Raw genomic sequence first — 19,940 nt, forward strand, 5'->3', positions numbered from 1 at the left:
AAATAAATAAATAAAATCTTTTAAAAAAATAAAATAAAATAAAATAACCAGATCCTAGTCTTCAAAACTTTCAACATCATGAAAGTTAAGAAGCGATTAAAAAAAAAAAAAAAAAAAAGTTCCAGACTGAAGGAGATAAAAAGAAACATCACAACAAAATGCAATATGTGCTTCTGAATTGAATCCTTTGCTATAAAGGCTAAGCACCATTCAGAGAGTTGGCAAAACTGACTGAAGTTTTTAGATGAAGGGTATACAGGAGTTTTTCATATTATTCCATAAATTTTCTGTAAGATTAAAATTATTTCAAAATAATAATTTGTGAAAGCCTAGAAATAAGCCCAAAGTGAGCAAAAGAATAAGCTAAAACCACTCGTGAATCTAAGTAACTAAGGAGATTAAATGATATTCTACATAAAACTATGTAAAAAGGAGAATAAGTTTTAAAGACTTCACAATGTTTTTTGCTTCCCGATAATAGTCTTTTGCGGATTTTCCATCATATTGACCTAAGGGAGGGAAGAGCAAATACCATCTGAGAAGGAAGAATGTTTGAGCAGAGTTAGGAATACCCAACCATATCACTTCCACATGTTTAGCAATTAATTAACTCGGGTTCTAAAAGTGGGTCCCCCATTCATTTGATAAATGGGAGAATGGAATGCCAATTGGTAGTTGCTCAGCCTTCGCCTATTTTAAACAGTCTATTTTTGTCTACATTCATTTAATTGAAGGTTCAAACTCCTGATTAGGAGAGTTGTTCCCCTTCAAAGAAATGCCACACACACACAATTGCACTCCATGTTGAAAAGGTTATGAGAACAAGCTCACACCTACATGCCTCTCATCATAACTGTGCTGCTTCCACCACAACCTGGGGGCACTGTACAAGCTTCTAGTGCTCTCTTTATTATCTGTCCTACAAAGTCCTCACATTTTACTTTTCTGATCTCTGTGAGACTCCTCAGGTGTGCTGGCAAGTGGGAGCTATAGGTCCTCAGCATGTCTGCCCAGGATTGAATACCAGAGTTCTATTTCATACCACCTACATGGGCATCTCTTGAGCAATGCTGACATACCCTCTCAGTGGAACATTGCAAGCAGTGCCCAGCCAGGCCAGCACTTCCCTCTCAGCCTTGCAAGCTGCTACCCTGATGTTATGCATTTTTTTTAATTCTAGCCTGAAATACAAATGTGAACAATGACTTGTTTCTAAGCCAAACCCAAACTACCTGTACTCTTGCAGAGACAGAAAAGTACTTACAATTAGTATCTCAAAAATGTCATCTTTATGAGATGAGATTTTCTTTCAAATAAAATCAATAGGAGATAAGAGTAGGAATGGCAGAGTAAGAACTGGTAAAAATTTTCTCTTCCATATAAAGCAATGTTGAGACTGGAAGAGATTATGCTGAGTGAAATAAGTCAAGCAGAGAGAGTCAATTATCATATGGTTTCACTTATTTTTGGAGCATAAGAAATAACACGAAGGACATGGGGAGATGGAGAGGAGAAGGGAGTTGGGGGAAATCGGAGGGGGAGACAAACATGAGAGACTATGGACTCTGAAAAACAATCTGAGGGTTTTGAAGGGGAGGGGGAGTGGGAGGTTGGATAAGCCTGGTGGTGGGTATTATGGAGGGCACATATTGCATGGAGCACTGGGTGTGGTGCATAAACAATGAATTCTGGAACACTGAAAAGAAATTTTAAAAATAAATAAAAATTTTAAGAAAACAGGCAAAAATTGTCAGAATAATATTTTCAGAACTTTAAAAATTAACCAATCTAAAACAATCCAAAGAGCAGTTATTGGAAAAAAAAAAAAAAGAGCTGAATCATTTTTCTCTCTTTTTTTTAGGATAGTTAACACACAATATTACATTAGTTTCAGGTATGCAACATTAGTGATTCAGCAAGCTTATATGTTATGCTATGCTTAACATGCTCGCAAGTGTAGCTACCATCTGTTACCATACAATACTATTACAATTCCCATGACTTATTCATGGGAAGCCTGTAATTCCCACTTCCCTTCACCCACTTTGCCCTTCTTCCACCTCCCCCCACCCAGTAACTACCAATTTGTTATAGGTCTGATTCTGCTTTGTTTATTCATCTCTCTTTTTTTTTTTTTTTTTTTTTTTTTTTAGATTCCACATATGAATGAAGTCATATAGTATTTCTCTTTCTCAGTCTGACTTGTTTTAATTAGCACAATACCCTCTAGGTCCATCCATGTTGTCACAAATGGCATAATCTCATTCTTATTTGGAGATATATAATATATCCTCTGTCATATGTGGAATTTAATAAAGAAAACAAATGAACATATGAGAAGGGGGGAAGAAAAAAGGGAGTAAGGAACTTCTCAAACTCAACACCCCAAAAAACAAATAATCCAGTCAAGAAATGGGCAGAATACATGAACAGACACTCCTCCAAAGAATACATACAAATGGCTAACAGACACATGAAAAAAATGTTCAACATCAGTAACCATCAGGGAAACTCAAATCAAAACCACAATAAGATACCACCTTTGAACCAATTAGAACAGGAAAAAATTAACAAAACAGGAAACAACAAATGTTGGCAAGTATGTGGATAAAAGGGGAACCGTCTTACATTGTTGGCGGGAAGGCAAGTTGATAGAGCCACTCTGGAAAACAGTATGGAGGTTCCTCTAGATGTTAAAAATAGATCTACACTATGACCCGGCAATTGCACTACTAGGTATTTGTTCCAAAGATACACACAGTTAAAAGAAGGGGCATGTGCACCCCAATGTTCATAGCAGCAATGTCCACAATAGCCAAACTGTAGAAGATGCCCTTCAACAGATGAATGGATAAAGAAGATGCAGTCCATATACACAATGGAATATTATTTAGCCACCTGAAAGGAGTAATACCCACCATTTGCATCAACATGGATGGCACTGGAGGGGATTATTCTAAGTGAAAGGAGTCAAGCAAAGAAAGACAATTATCATATGGTTTCATTCATATGTGGAACATAAAGAATAGCATGGAGGACCATAGGGGAAGAGAGTAAAAACTGAAGGGAGAGACATCAGAGAGGGAGATGAACTATGAGAGACTGTGGACTCTGGTTCTGGGAAACAAACTGAGGGTTTCAGAGGGAAGGGGAGTAAGGTTAGGGGGTAACTAGGTGATGAATATTAAGGAGAACACTAGGTGATGGATATTAAGGAGAACACAACTCATCACGTTGTGATGAGCACTAGGTGTTATATGCAACTAATCAATCATTGAACACTACATCAAAAACTAAAGATGTACTATACGGTGGCCAACTGAACATATTAAAAAAAAAAAAAAAAGATAAAAAGAGAGATAGAGGTAAAGAAGCCATAAGTGACTCTTAACGTCAGAGAATAAACTGAGGATTAATGGAAGGAAGTGGGTGAGGGATGGGTTAGGTGGGTAATGGGTATTAAAGAAAGCATTTGTTGTGATGAGCTCTGGGTGTTGTATGTAAGTGAGGAATCACTGAACTCTACTACAGAAACCAATATTACACTATATGTTAACAAAATCTAAATTAACAAATGAAATAATTTCACTGGAGTGGCTCAAAACCATGTTCAGAGAGAAAGTCTATCAATTAATAATTCTCCAGACAGTAAAATGACTCCTCAGAATAAAAAAGAGAGAAAAATGGCAATCTGGGAAGCTCTATGCCTTCATTCCTCCACAGAAACATAGAAAGAAAGATGGACAGAAAAAAGGAAGGAAAGGAGAAGGAAGGGAGAGAAAGAAAGGAAGGGAGGAAGGAAGGAAGGAAGGATGGACCAGAAGTTTTCTGAAGCAACTTTGTAGGTGCTCTGGAAAACTGTCAAAGGTTTACAGCAAATAAACAAAACCCTGAACAATAAAAAGCATTTTCAAAAGGCTAGGAAAGTTTGGGGACATTTTACTTGCTTTGACCCATACCCTCCCTGGTATGGAGATGATCTGAGTCTTAAGCAGGTGGCAGTCTTCTTCTCAGTTCCCCTAATCCTTCAAATTAGAGGGAACAAGAAAGACTTCACTTAAAACATATTGAGTATGTCCATTCTAAGTTGTCTGGGGGCTATTTGAGAGACTCATGCATGCTGAAATTTGTTCATCTCTGTTTCACATACCTCAAAATGCAAGCGGGAAAAGCAGCAGGACCTCTTCATAAAAACTTCAAGATGGGCTACAAACCCACAAACACCTGGGGCAACAGACTACAAGTGGAGATACACAATAAATCATCTAAGGCCAGAGAAGAAACTGGGGTAAAAGTCTCGGAGAAATTAGGATACTCAAAAGCAGCCATGTATACAAGGAAATTTAGAAAGACACACATATACACAGGCCAGACAAATGCTCAAAAAATTCCTGAGAAAACTTAAAGTTTTACCTCAGGCTGATTTCTAACTCAGAGGAAGTCCAGCTCAGTGTAAAGAAAGAAAAGAAGGGCTGGAGGTTGAGTTCAATCACCAATGGCCAATGATTTAGTCAATCATGTCTACATAACAGAATCTCTGTTAAAAAAAAAAAAAAAAACTAAAAGGTTGGGAGAGCTTCCAAGTTGGTGAATGCATTAAGTTGCTGGAAAGGTGGTTGCACCTGGAGTGTCCACAGAAGAAATACCTAGTGCCTAGTATTTATACCAAAGATACACATATAGTGAAAAGAAGGACCATATGTACCCCAATGTTCATAGCAGCAATGTCCACAGTCAACAAAATGAAGAGGCAACCCACAGAATGGGAGAAGATATTCACAAATGACACTACAGACAAAGGACTGATATCCAAGATCTAGAAAGAACTCCTCAAACTCACCCAAAAAACATATAATCATGTCCAAAAATGGACAGAAGACATGAACAGACAGTTCTCCAAAGACATACAAATGGCTAACACACACATGAAAAAATGTTCATCATCATTAGCCATCAGGGAGATTCAAATCAAAACCACACTGAGAAACCACCTTACACCAGTTAGAATGGCCAAAATCAACAGAATAGGAAATAACAAGTGTTGGAAAGGATGTGGAGAAAGGGGAACCCTCTTACACTGCTGGTGGGAATGCAAGTTGGTGCAGCCTCTTTGGAGAACAGTGTGGAGATTCCTCAAGAAATTAAAAATAGAGCTACCCTATGACCCTGCAATTGCACTACTGGGTATTTACCCCAAAGATACAGATGTAATGAAAGAAGGGCCATCTGTACCCCCAATGTTCATAGCAGCAATGGCCGCAATCACCAAACTGTGGAAAGAGCCAAGATGCCCTTCAAAAGATGAATGGATAAAGAAGATATGATCAATATATACAATGAAATATTACTCAGCCATCAGAAAGGATGAATATCCAACTTTTGTATCAACATGAACAGGACTGGAGGAGATTATGCTGAGTGAAATAAGTCAAGGAGAGAAAGTCAATTATATGTTTTCACTTACATGTGAAGCATAAGGAGTAACATGGAGGACATTAGGAAAAGGAAAGGAAAAGTTAATTAGGGGAAACTGGAGAATTAGGGGAAGCATGAGAGAATGTGGACACTGAGAGACAAACTGATAGTTTTGTAGGGAAGGGGGGTGAGGGGTGGGTGAGCTTGGTGGTGGGTATCAATGACGGCACGTATTGCATGGAACACTGGGTGTGAAACAATGAATCTTGGAACACTGGAAAATTAAATTAAATTTTTTAAAAAAGATACAAATTCCCCCTGAACTCATCATATAGATTCAGCGCAGTTCCAATCAAAATGAATGGAGGTTCCTCAAAATGTTGAAAATAGAACTTCCCTATGACCCAGCAATTGCACTACTGGGTATTTACCCTAAAGATACAAACGTAGTGATCCAAAGGGGCACGTGCCCCCGAATGTTTATGCCAGCAGAGTGTTTTTAATTGACATAGTTGTGATAGTATTTATACAGAAAGGCAAAGGGCCCAGAATACCCAAAGCAACATGGAGAACAAAGTTGGAGGACTCACACTATTTGATTTCAGAACTTTCTACAAAACTACAGGATACAAAACAGGGTTGTATTAATGATATGATAGTCACATTATCGATATCCTGCCTTGTTTCACAAAGATTTTAACAGTTTTGGGGAAACATTTACTAACCAGTTTGTACACAGGTGATATAACTGATCCCAGAAACTGCCCCTAGACTTCCTGGAAGTGAAAGGACAAAAGGGGTGCAAAAGGCTGCAAACCTCTGCCTCCTTCCCTTCCATTCAGAATTAACAGCAAATGATCTGTTTCCAAGGGGAATGTTCTCAGAGAGTTCAAAAATATGAAATCCCAAATAACCTTTTCAGCAAAATTGCTTAAGCAATGTATTTGTAGCATCTCAGAACATTCTTTCCTTTCATTCTCTTCATAAACTAACCTGTAATACTGAGTTTTAAATTCTCTGAAGCTAAAGAGTTGGTTGTTTTTTGCATATCCAGTGATTTCCATCTTGCTTCATCTCCATTAAGTTTAAAAATCTCTGTTTTATCATCAATATGAACACATCTCTTTTCATTTCATACTTATTTTCATTAAATAAGAAATGCAAAATGTAATGAATCCCACAAATAACCTTTAAAAAGATGCATCTGGGGTGACCACACAACACTAGCACATGCCTGTTCAGGAGGAGCATGTTGGTTCAGGGACTCACGTAAGTGCACATATGAATAGCACTAAACACTCTGTACTCACACAGACACTCACACCGAGCTGGTCCTTCTCCTCTGGGCCCACATCATAGGAGAACTAGCCAATAGATATCCTCCCAGGTCTTCTATGAGCTGTCTCTATAGGTTTCCTGATTACTATTGCTCTATCTCCTGGAACAAGCTCAGCAGGAGAAGTTGTGGCTCAAGAGTGCTCATCTCTACTGGCCCTGGGACCTGCCTTCATCATGTAGGACTTTTTTGCACCGCCCAGCTAGCAGGGCTGTCATAGGACATATGGCAGGCCACTGCTAGCTCACGGGAGCTCTAGTCTCCAGAGAGGAGCATATCCTGAGCAACAGGTGGTCAGATTTAGCAAATAAAAATAGAGTGCCCAGCCAAATTTGGTGACAGATAAACTACAAATAATTTTTTAGTACAAGAACTTCCCCCCAAATACTCATTTTTACCTGAAATTCACATTTGCAACCTGCATCCTATCTGGTGACTCTCAGAGCACAGGATGTGACTCTGACCTCCAGTTTGTTGGTGAGATGTTAGCAGACATGAGGTGGCAGAAGCTTATGACCAGCTTCCACACTGGAGTCATGAAACCTTTGGAAGGACGAGAGGTAGGTGACCCATGAGACCCCTAAGTTAGCTGGCAGCCAAGCCTGCACTGGCATAAAGAGTTAGACTACCACCCTACAACCCACATGATGAAGTTTGTGTTTGGGATCTGCACCATTATTCTGGCAAGAGATAGCTGAGGTCAATACAGCTTCCAGAGAAGATCTCCAGCCCCAGCTTCCCTACAGTCTGCCGTAATCCAATCCTACATGGAGATTCTGGCGGTCCTCCTTCACCTTCCAATGATGCCCTGAATTATTCTTGCATTTCAGACCTAAAATTGTTATCAAAAACTGTACTGGGTTTGGTTTTTATTTTTTGGTATGTATTATTATATTTTTAAGCCCTAAAGAGAGAAAGATGAAAGAAGAGAAGGAAAAGAAGGGTGATTTAAAAATAAATTCCAGGTTGGTAAAGGACTAAATCTAAAGAGCAAAGTTTAAAACTTTTAGAAAACAGGAGGAAATTTTTGTGAAATCAAAGAGAAAGTTGAGTTCTTATAAATATCTGAGCTTTGAAATACTAGCCCCCCAAAAGAACACAAAACCATGAAATATTTACAAATATAATCATCTTAATACGTTATTAAAATAAAACATAAATGGGGCACCTGGGTGGCACAATTGGTTGAGCATCTGATTTTTGGTTTCAACTCAAGTTGTGATCTCAGGATCATGGGATCAAACCCCACACTGGGCTCCATGCTCAGCATGGTATCTGCAGGTTCTCTCTCCCTCTCCCTTTGACCCTCCCACCTGTGCACGCTCTCTCTCTCTCTTTCTTTCTCTCTAAAATAAATAAATAAATTTTTTAAAAATCATAAATAAAAAGAAAAGATGATCTTCTGGCTTGGAGAAGACCCTGCAACACAGGACCAAAGAGGGTTAATATGAAGAATCTTAAGAAAAAAGAGAGAGAGAGAGAGAAAAGTATAAACAAATCATTGGAAAACTGAGCAAAATGTACAAGATGGCACATTATGAAAAACAAACTTAACTGCTTAGTAAACAAGTGGGAAGAAAGTCTGCTTTCCTGGTCAACAAGGAAATACAAACTTCCTTGCAAATCATGACATAGCATATCACATGTATCACATCTTCTCATGTTAAAGTCCCCTGGCACCAAACATTGGAAAGGTGAGAGGGTAAACTGACACAATTATGAATCTGGTACATCTAATAAATCCTAAGGTGCAGACATTTTAGGAACCAACACTTGTTATCAAGTAGAAAGGTACTCTAGAGAATCCCCCCCAACTCATACCCCCAAAAATCTATACAAGAAAATGCATTGTAAGCAGTTTTTAATAGCAAAATACTAGGGAGTGGGGTAGACATTGAATGGCTACCTACAGGAGAAGATATATAAACTGTGGGATATTCAGATACTGACGTTTTAAGTGAGCACCCCATATGAATTAACAAGAGCTACAGGGAGCCACACTGACAAATCCCAAAAAACAAGTTGGACACACAAAAAAAAAAAAAAATCAAGTCAATGTTTAACCACTTGCAAGACAAGAGCACATACTATTTAGTGATACATAAACAGTAATAGTATGAATATGCACATTGGTGATATCAACAGTAAACTGGGATAGGTGCTACCCTAGAAAGGAGGAGGGGACAGGATCATGGCAGGTGGTGGGGCTGTACACCACACTTCAATGTATTTTTATGAGGCTTGCCTTTTTCAACATTAGACCACTGGTACTGTGTGGGTCAAGTTCTGGCTGAGCAACTGCTCTGAGCAGGACTTATTGCCTGTGGGGACGAGGATACCCAGATCTGCAGGGTAAACAGTATGTCCCTACATGGGTATGAATTGACCCTTATAGGATGCTTTTTATATCTATTCATTGGTTTTACTCTGGTAAATATTTAAGGGTTTATCAAAAGTTCCTTTTAATGTAATCTAGATTTTTCTAACATGAAAAACGATATTCAACTGATTTACTTGACCTATTTGTAAGACAATGTATGTTCTAAGACATATATATATATTCTTATATGTATATATATCTTATATATAAGCATATGCTTACATATGAGAATATTTTATATATAAGTATATAAATACTCTACTTTTTAAAGTCATGTAATAATTTTAATTCCTTAAAATAATATAGCAAATGCAAATTTCATGCAAACATCTCTATTTTTATAGAGTTTTTAGAGTTTTAGAGTTATATTAGCCACATTTTAGAAAGAGCATTCATTCAAAATAGGCCAGGAAAGTGTTAGAGTATTCTTGCATTTCTTGCATAATATCTGAAAATTTTCCCACAAAAAAATGGAGGAACAATGCTTACAAAAAATCCAGTATTTCTGAATTCCACATTTATAAGATAAAATTCTTATAAATTCACCTCTGCTCTGTGAGAAATGAGTCAAAATCTTGGTCCACAGAAGCCCAGCAGCTCTTTCCAGCTGCCCTGCTGGGGTAGGGGGTTGAGGGGTCTTCCCTGTTGACTCCACGCTGTAGCCTGTAGTTGCTGGTGGCAGGTCCTGCCAGCTTTGGCGTTCCCAGGGCAGCACACATGGGAGCAGATGTCTGATGTAACTCCATCTCCAGCACACCAGAGGTCAGCCCACCATCTTTGTTCTCTAGATGCATGTTCTGTTGTCACTCTTCTCACTAGGTCAGTCAGAAAGAAAGCACTCTTGATGAAAAGCAAACTGGGAATATTGTTTGCACCTTGAGGAATCCATATGGAATCCAGTCAGTCTCTCTCTACCCTTGTTATTTTTTGGCCTCTTATAATGGAGCCCTTCCAGTGTTCCAGCATTCTATATCACATGGGAAACAGTGTATGCTCAACTCTAAGGATGAACATTGTAGCACATTTCACACTAGTCATGACCTAAGTATTCAACAAGAAAGCATTAGGTAAGTAAGTTACAATATGTGCATAGTATAAAATACTATACAACTAAAAATGCTCTAAAAGGATACTGATTTATAGTGGGAAATATTAAGGATACAGAAAAACACGGATAGAGCAGGATATTTTTCTTGAAATAAATATATACATAGCATATGCATAGAACGGGACACCAGAAAGACCCAGCCTCCAAAACATGACCATCTCTGTGTGGTAAGGGCTTTCTCCTTTTTTTCTGACTATGTTATGGTTTTATGGGTTTTTGCATCCAGCAAATTAATACTTTTGCAATGAGAAAATAATAATACTTATTATAAAAATGAAAACAATTACTCATTGAAAGTAATACAGTAATTGAAAGTGAAATTTTAAAAAAAAGTTATGAGGTCCTACTCTTTGGATTACATTTATAACCATTACCATTTTATTCTTTTACATTTGCCAGCTTCCCATGACCCCAGCAATGACCTCTGATTTGCAGCAGAATGGTTTGCTATCAAGGGTTGCTATGAAGCCAAAATTCATTGTGAGCTTTGGTTAAGGAGGATTTGCAAAATGAGAAGCAATGTTCACAACCCATAGTTGGAATCGGTACAATACATGGGCCTGCCATTCTTTGTGGCTCACTCATCAGTAAGGAGAAGGTAGAGTGTTAGTAGAATGTGCCTCTATCAAAAATTAAAAAACATTTTAGTTTCATGCAATTGTTTCCATTGTCTAGTAAGTACAAAATCCACATGCATGTATGAACTACAGAATACAAATTTTACAACTTTCCTGATTCTACCTATGAGTTAATGCTCTCATATTTGCATTTAAAATAATGATTCAGATTATGAGACTGAAGCTGAGAATACTTCCCTTTAGATCAGGAACACGACAAGTATCCCCACTCTCTCCAATATTATTCACCATAGTACTGGAAGTCCTAGCAACAGCAATCAGACAACAAAAAGAAATAAAAGGTGTTCAAATTGGCAAGGAAGGAGTGAAACTCTCTCTCTTCACAGGTGACATGATACTTTACATGGAAAAAACAAAAGACTCCACCCCCAAATCACTAGAACTCATACATCAATTCACTAATGTGGCAGAATACAAAATCAATTCACAGAAATGAGTTCCTTTTCTATACACTAACAATGTAACTGTAGGAAGAGAAATTAGGGAATTGGTTCCATTTATAATACCACAAAAATCCTTAAGATACTTTGGAATAAACCTAACCAAAGAGGTAAGGGATCTATACTCTAAGAACTGCAGAAAACTTATAAAGAAAAATGAAGAACACACAAAAGATGGAAAAACATTCCTTGCCCATGGATTGGAAGAATAAACATTGTTAAAATGTCTCTGTTGCCCAGATCAATCTATACTTTCAACGTGATCAAAATACCAATGGCATTTTTCAAAGTGCTAAAAAAAAAATCCTAAAATTTGTGTGGAACCAGAAAAGACCCCAAATCACCAAGGAAATGTTGAAAAAGAAAAAACAAAGCTGGGGACATCACGTTGCCTGATATCAAGTTATATTACAAAGTTGTGATAATCAAGAAAGCACAGTACTGACACAAAAACAGACACATAGATCAATGGAACAGAGTAGAGATCCCAGATATGGACCCTCAACTCTATGGTCTACTAATCTTTGACAAAGCAGGGGGGAAAACATCCAGTAGAAAAAAAGACAGTCTCTTCCACAAATGGTGCTATGAAAATTGGATAGTTATACACAGAAGAAAGAAACTGGACCATTCTCTTACACCATAAACAAAGACAAACTCTAAATGGATTAAAGACCTCAACTGAGACAGGAATCCATCAAAATCCTAGAGGAGAACATAGGCAGTAACAATTTCGACATCAGCCACAGCAATTTATTTCAAAACACGTCTCCAAAGGCAAGATGAACTTTGGGGACTTCATCAAGATTAAAAGCTTCTGCACAGCAAAGGAAACCATCAAACAAAATGGAATGGGAGAAGATATTTTCAAATGACATTACAGATAAAGGACTTGTATCCACAATCGGTAAAGAACTTCTGAAACTCAACACTCAAAAAACAAATAACCCAGTCAAGAAATGGGCAGAAGACATGAACAGACACTTCTCCAAAGAAGACATACAAATAGCTAACAGACACATGAAAAAATGCTCATCATTAGCCATCCATGAGATTCAAACCAAAACTACATTGAGATACCATCTTACCCCAATTAGAATGACCAAAATTAACAAGACAGTAAATAACCAGTGTTGGAGAGGATGTAGAGAAAGGGGAACTCTCTTACACTGTTGGTGGGAATGCAAGTTGTTGTAGCCACTTTGGAGAACACTGTGGAGATTCCTTAAGGAATTAAAAATAGAGCTACCCTATGACCCTGCAATTGCGCCACTGAGTATTTCCCCCAAAGATACAGATGCAGTGAGAAGAAGGGCCATCTGTACCTCAATGTTCATAGCAGCAATGGCTACAGTCGCCAAACTGTGGAAAGAGCCAAGATGCCCTTCAACAGATGAATGGATAAAGAAGATATGGCCCATATATACTATGGAGTATTCTCCATCAGAAAGGATGAATACCCAACTTTTGTATTAACATGAACAGGACTGGAAGAGATTATGCTGAGTGAAATAAGTCAAGCAGAGAGAGTCAATTATCATATGGTTTAGTTTATTTGTGGAGCATAAGGAATAACACGGAGGACATTGAGAGTTGGAGAGGAGAAGTGAGTTGAGGGAAATTGGAGGGGGAGATGAACCATGAGAGACTGTGGACTCTGAGAAACAAACTGAGGGTGTTGGAAGGGAGTGGGGTGAAGAGTGGGTGATCCTGGTGGTGGGTATTAAGGAGGGCACATATTGCATGGAGCACTGCACTGGGTGTGGTGCATAAACAATGAATCTTGGAACACTGAAAAATAAAATAAAATAAAATAAAATATTTTATAAAAGAACTTCTCTGCTTCCACAACAGCCAAACACCCCCTGTCCCCACTCCCTTTCCCAGCTGAGAGATTCCATAGTCCAGCAAAGACTCCCCTCTTATTTGCCCCAACTCATTGTGTCAAGCTCACCTGTTATGTGAGCAATATGTGAGTTTGCTATTGCTGCGTAACAAATCACTACAAAATTGGTAGCTTAAAACAACACATTTATAATCTCAGAAACTCTGGGGCAGGCTTCACTGGATCATTTACTTAGGATTTCAAGGTGTAATCATGCTGTGTTATCATCTAGAGGCTCAACTACAGGAAAAATCTGCTTCCAGAATGACCCAATGTTGGCAGAATTCAATTGCTGGTGCTACAGGACTGAAGGCCCTGGCTTCTTGCTAGTTGTTGACCAGAGACCACACTGAGCTCTCAGAAGCTACCCTCACCTTCTACAGGATTCCTGAAGTTCTGTGCCATGTGGACTCCCCAAACATGTCCACTTCATCAAGAACAATGAAGAGTCTCCAAAGTGAGTCAACTAAGAAGACAAAATTTTACATATTGTAGCACAACCATGGGATTGACATCCCATCGTCTTTGCTCTATTTTACTGTTTGGAAGTGAGTCATAGATCCTACCCTACCCTCAGGGGAGGGAACTACAAAAGGGAATGACCACCAGGCAATGAGGATCATGGGGACTACCCTTGGGTCTGCATGCTACCCATGAAAAATCTCAAAAGACTGGCTTTCCTGTCCTGTGTCACCATCCAAGCAGCTGACTATAGCCATAAAGAACCTTCTGTGGTCCTGACATTCTGATGTGACCTCCATATGCAGTGTTCCCACTGGGTCCTAAAACTGCCCAGTGATTTTAACATATCTCCCAAGACAATTTTCACTCCTGTTCTCCTCCAACTTCTCCTTTAACATCCATTATGTCCTCTCTCCCTTTCAATCTCAGCTATTGCCCTTGCCTCTTCCTTCCTACACTAACTGAGTCAGCCAGGGTCCAAGAAGGAAATAGAAGCTTCTCTGAATACATAATCATAGAAACTGGTAACACAGGAGATGGACATGGTGAGATGCTATCTAGAGGCTAGAGAAGAGTGGCAGCAAGAAAATTTCCAACCCACCATAGCTAAGGAGCAGAGGGAGAAGGTGAGTGCAGAAACTATGCTGAGCCTTTCTGGAAGAAGCTGGAGTCCAAGAAGAGATGCCCCCAAAAGCAGGGTGGAATGGGAAGAAGTACCAACTTGCCCCCTCTACCTCCATCAATCTCCCGGCAGAGCTTCCCAAACTCAGCAGGAAGATACTGACCTGAGAGCCAAAGTATGAGCCAGAAACTGAGATTTAGACATGAGTAAAGTGAGGGTGATGAATGTCTCCAAGAGCAAAAAGTCCCAGAACTGGCACACTGACAAAACTAGAAGCAATGAGAATAAAATGTCCAGCCTCCTTAGTACATGCCTGCCTGCAACACTACTGGGTACGCTGGAGCCCACCCACTCTCACCGACTCAGACTGTGCTGTTGCAATTCTCCTCTCCTGAATCATTCAGGCCACAATGGAAACATAAAGTGATATCTGCCAAAACTAAAAAGATACATCTCCAGGAGGAATTAAGATGGCAGAAGATTAGAGGATCCTAAATTTGTCTTGTCCCTCAAGTACACCCAAATAGCAAATAATTCTGAATACCAAGAACAGAGCACAATATCAGAACTTATGAGGAAGTGGTGATGCAACATGGGGGCTTAAGTGGGTAGGAGAAGAATCAATGAAACAAGATGGGATTGGGAGGGAGACAAACCATAAGTGACTCTTAATCTCACAAAACAAACTGAGGGTTGCTGGGGGGAGGGGGGTTGGGAGAAGAGGGGTGGGGTTATGGACATTGGGGAGGGTGTGTGCTTTGGTGAGTGCTGTGAAGTGTGTAAACCTGGTGATTCACAGACCTGTACCCCTGGGGATAAAAATATATGTTTATAAAAAAATTAAAAATTTTTTTTAAAAGTCTACTACAGTGGGAGACATGCCTGGCTTAAAGGTGCCCAGGTGGTGAAGTGGGGGCAGAATCCCAGGTGTGACACCATGGTCTGAAGATCCCCCTGGTCACAAGAAGAATGGGTGGTGCCTAAGTGCTGCACTGTTACCAGGCATAGGACCATGGAAGCTGGCTGAGAACAGTGAGTCTAGTTTCGGGCTTTCTGCTCTGTATTGCCATAAACTGCAAACCACTGTGTGGTCATGGGATCTTGCCTGGGACAGGTCTAGCACGTGGCAGAATCATGGGGAGACCCTCCCCAGGAGCAACAATGAAGGCCTATGTCATAGGAGTCCCTAAAATTTATAGTTTTAAAACTCAGTCACGCACTTGAGATAAAAGAGCTCAGACACAGGCAGGAAGAACACAGGGTTCTGATGAAACCAGGGAGACAAGAATGATTGATTGTTCTTCTGTAAGGGCTCACTAAAGAGTGGAGGGTGTGAATTTTCAGCTCCAGGATGAAAGAATGGGGTGCCACCATATTCATTCTGACTATCAGTACTGAAAGCCTTCAGGCAGCAAAAGAGTTTCACCTAGTGGAGTCTGGAGCCTCTTATACCAAGCCATTCCTCCTAATGCCCTGGAAGCATATTTCCACTATGGCAAGTCCACCTGAGAATCAGCACAACAGGCTCCTCCCCGAGAAGACCAGTATAAACCACTTGCTCCCACAAAGTTTACTGAGTGTAGAGGGATGCAAATCTTCAGGTCTAGAGGAAAATAGTATCTAGCCTCCTTTGTACTTTAGTTCTTTATTTTTATGGTTATTTTCTCCTTTATTTTCTTTTTTGTTATTTTATGGTAATTTTTTAATTTTTAATTTTATATATTTTTTGGTTAACTTCACTATTTTTTTTAATTTTTTCTTTCTTATTTTAGGATCTAGATTCTTTTAACAACAGGTTAAAACACACATAGGATCTAATTTTTTTGGTTTTGCTGTTGGTTTTGTTAGGCTTTTTTTGTTTGTTTGTTTTTTCTTTTTCTTTCTTCTTTTCTTTCCTGGACAAAATGACAAGATGGAGAAATTCACCCCAAAAGAAAGAACAGGAGGTAGTACTCACAGCCAGGGATTTATTTAATCAATACAAATGTAAGTACAATTTTGGAACTAGAATTTAAAACAATGATTATATGGATAGTAGCTGGGCTTGGAAAAAAAAAGAAAAAACAGAGAAGACACTAGAGAATCCCTTACTACAAAGATAAAAGAATTAAAATATAATCAGGCTGAAATTAAAAATTAAAAATGCTATAACCAAGATTCAATCCCAAGTGGAGGCCATAAAAATAAGGGTGGACAAAGCAGAGGAGTGAATCAGTAACACAGAATATTAAATTATGGAAAATAATGAAGCTGAAATGAAGAGTTAAAGTTAATGGACTAGGAAGGTAGACTTAGGGAACTCAGTTTCTTATTAAAACAATAATATTTGTATCATAGGAGTCCCAGAAAATGAAGAGAGAGATATAGGCACAAAAAGTTTATTCAAACAAATGATAGCTGGGGAAGGACACAGACATGAAAATCCAAGAAGGACAGGAACTCTCATTAAATTTAACAGAAGTAAACCATCGCCAAGGCATATGATGGTTGAATTCATAAAATACACAGACAAGGAAAGAATCCTGAAACCAGAAAAGGAAAAAAGTCCTTAACCTACAAAGGAAGACAGATCATGTTCACAGCAGATCTGTCCACCAAAATCTGGCAGGCCAGAAGGAAGTAGAGGAAATATTCAAAGTGCTGAGTGGAAACAATATGCAGCCAAGAATTCTTTATCCAGCAAGGTTGTGATTCAGAATAAAAAGAGAGATACAGAGTTTCCCAGACAAACAAAAAGTAGAGTTTGTGACCACTAAGCCAGCCCTATAAGAACTTTCAATAGGGACACTTTGGGTGGACAGAAGAAAAAGACCAAAAGCAACAAAGACTAGAAAGGATCAGAGAACATCAACAGGAACACCAACTCTACAGGTAACACAATGGCACTAAATTCTTATCTTTCTTTTTTTTTTTTTAAGATTTTATTTATTTATTTGACAGAGAGAGAGATCACAAGTAGGCAGAGAGGCAGGCAGAGAGAGGAGGAAGCAGGCTCACGGCGGAGCAGAGAGCCCGATGCAGGGCTCGATCCCAGGACACTGATATCATGACCTGAGCTGAAGGCAGAGGCTTAACCCACTGAGCCACCCAGGTGCCCCTAAATTCTTATCTTTCAATAATCATTCTAAATATAAATGGTCCAATCAAAAGACACAGGGTACCAGAATGATAACACTATGAGACCATGAGAAATAATGTATATATAATTTAATACCTAGGGAAACCACTTGAAAAAGCTATAAAAGAGATACATTTAAAAATACTAGAGATACCACCTTACGCCAGTTAGAAAGGCAAAAATTAACAAGGCAAGAAACAACAAATACTGAAGAGGACTTGGAGAAAGGGGAACCCTCTTACACTGTTGTGGGAATGCTAGTTGGCGCAGCCACTTTGGAAAACAATGTGGAGGTTCCTCAAGATGTTGAATTTAGAACTACCCTATGACCTGGCAATTGCACTACTAGGTATTTACCCCAAAGATAGATATGTAATGAGAAGAAGGGACATATGCACCCCAATGTTCATAATAGCAATGTCCATAATAGCTAAACTGTGGAAACAGCAGAGATGCCCTTCAACAGACGAACAGATAAAGAAGATGAGGTCCATACATATAATGGAATATTACTCAGCCATCAGAAATGATGAATAGCCAACTTTTGGATGAGACTGGAGATTATGCTGAATGAAGTCATTCAAGCAGAGAAATTTAACTATCATGTGGTCTCACTTACTGGTAGAACATAAGGAATAACATGGAGGACATTAGGAGAAGGAAGGGAAAAAATGAAGGAGAGGTGGAATCAGAAGGGGTGATGAACCATGAAAGACTTGGACTCTGAGAAACAAACTGTGGGTTTTAGAGGGGAGGAGGATGGGTGGATGGGTTGGCCCAGTGATGTGTATTAAGGAGGCACATATTGCAAGGAGCACTGGGTGTTATATGTAAACAATGAATCTTGGAACACTACACCAAATCTAATGAGGTACTGAATGGTGACTAAAATAACATAATAAAAAATAATAATAATTTAAAAATACTACAGATATAATGGAATTACAAAATATGTCCACTTAACCCACAACCTTAACATATTAAAATTTCATTGACTATAAATGATCTGAATACAACAATTAAGACAGAGGTTGGAAGAGTGGATTATAAAACATGACTCAGCTATGTGCAGTCTATAAGAAATTAACTACAAAAATAATTTAAGTAGGCTAAAATGTGAAAGGATGGAAAAACATATATCATTCAAGAGTTAATCCAAAGAAAGGTCATGTGGCTATGTTGATATAAGATAAACTTCAGGGTAAACAAAATGTCTAGGTACAGAAAAAGAGTTTATAGAATAATAATAAAAGGGTCAATTTATCAAAATGACATGGAAATTTTAAATGTGTATTACCAAGCAACAAAGCTGCAAAATTAGTGATGAAAAACTAACAGAACTGAAAGGAGAAAGAGAGATGTACAGTTGTATTGTTAGAGAATTCATTTCTTTCTCAGCAGTTAATAGAACAATTACAAAGAAAATCAGCAAGTATATAGAAGAACTGAAGAACATCATTGACCAAGAAGATCTAAATGATATGTGTAGAAAACTCTGCCCAACAACAGCAAAACATTCTTTTTAAGTGCCCAAAGAACATATACCAAGATATACTACAACTTGGGTCATAAAACAAACCTCAGGAAATTTAAAAGAATTGAAACCACACAGTATGTTCTACAGTCACACTCTAATCAAATCAAATTAGAGATTAATAATAGAAAAACAAGCAGAAAGTCTACATTTTTGAAAATTAAAATTAAAACTTCTAATAAATCCAGAAGTCAAAGATGAAGTCTCAAGAGAAACCAAAATTATACTGAACCAAACAAAATGAAAATACAACATATCAAAATGTGTGGAATAAAGCTAAAGCAGTGATGGGGGGAATTTTACAGCATTAAATGTTCATATTGGGAAGGAGAAAAGGTCTCAAGTCAATAATCTAATCTCTCATCTCAATAATCTAGGGGAAAAATAGCAAAATAAACCTAAGGAAAGTAGAAGAAAATAATAAACATAAGAGCAAGAAAATCAATGAAATAGAAAACAGAAAAACAACAGGGAAAATCAATGAAACAAAGAGCTTCTTCTCTGAATTGACAAACACCTATAGCATGACTGACAAAAAAAGAGAATAGAAATTACCAATATCAGGAATTAAATGGGGAACATTACTACAGACCTTACAGACATTAAAAGGATAATAATGGAATACTGAAAAACTCTACACACATAAATGTGGCAACTCAGATGAAAGGACCAATTCCTCAAAAAGCAGAAGTGAACACAATTCACCCAATATAAAATAGATAATTTGGATAATTCTCTAACTATTAAGTGACTGCATTTGAGTTTTTATTTTTTTTTAAAGATTTTATTTATTTATTTGACAGAGAGAAATTACAAGTACACTGAGAGGCAGGCAGAGAGAGAGGAGGAAGCAGACTCCCCGCTGAGCAGAGAGCCCGATGTGGGACTCGATCCCAGGACCCTGAGATCATGACCTGAGCCGAAGGCAGTGGCTTAACCCACTGAGCCACCCAGGCGCCCTTTTTTTTTTTTTTTTAAAGATTTTATTTATTTATTTGACAG

The 19,940-nt window shown here is 38.4% G+C and overlaps 1 protein-coding gene across 1 annotated transcript in view; it reads right to left on the bottom strand.

The window, feature by feature from the left end:
* OCA2 (OCA2 melanosomal transmembrane protein) overlaps positions 1-19,940 on the bottom strand; it is a 415,724-nt gene that overhangs the window by 378,710 nt on the left and 17,074 nt on the right. The window contains exon 3 of the mRNA XM_059372062.1: positions 9,678-9,946. Within this exon, the coding sequence (XP_059228045.1) occupies positions 9,678-9,925 (248 nt within the window). The 5' untranslated portion in view covers positions 9,926-9,946. The remainder of the gene's footprint in view (positions 1-9,677; positions 9,947-19,940) is intronic.

The sequence above is a fragment of the Mustela nigripes genome, chromosome 13, assembly GCF_022355385.1.
Source record: "Mustela nigripes isolate SB6536 chromosome 13, MUSNIG.SB6536, whole genome shotgun sequence".
In the NCBI taxonomy this organism is placed as follows: Eukaryota; Metazoa; Chordata; class Mammalia; order Carnivora; family Mustelidae; genus Mustela; species Mustela nigripes.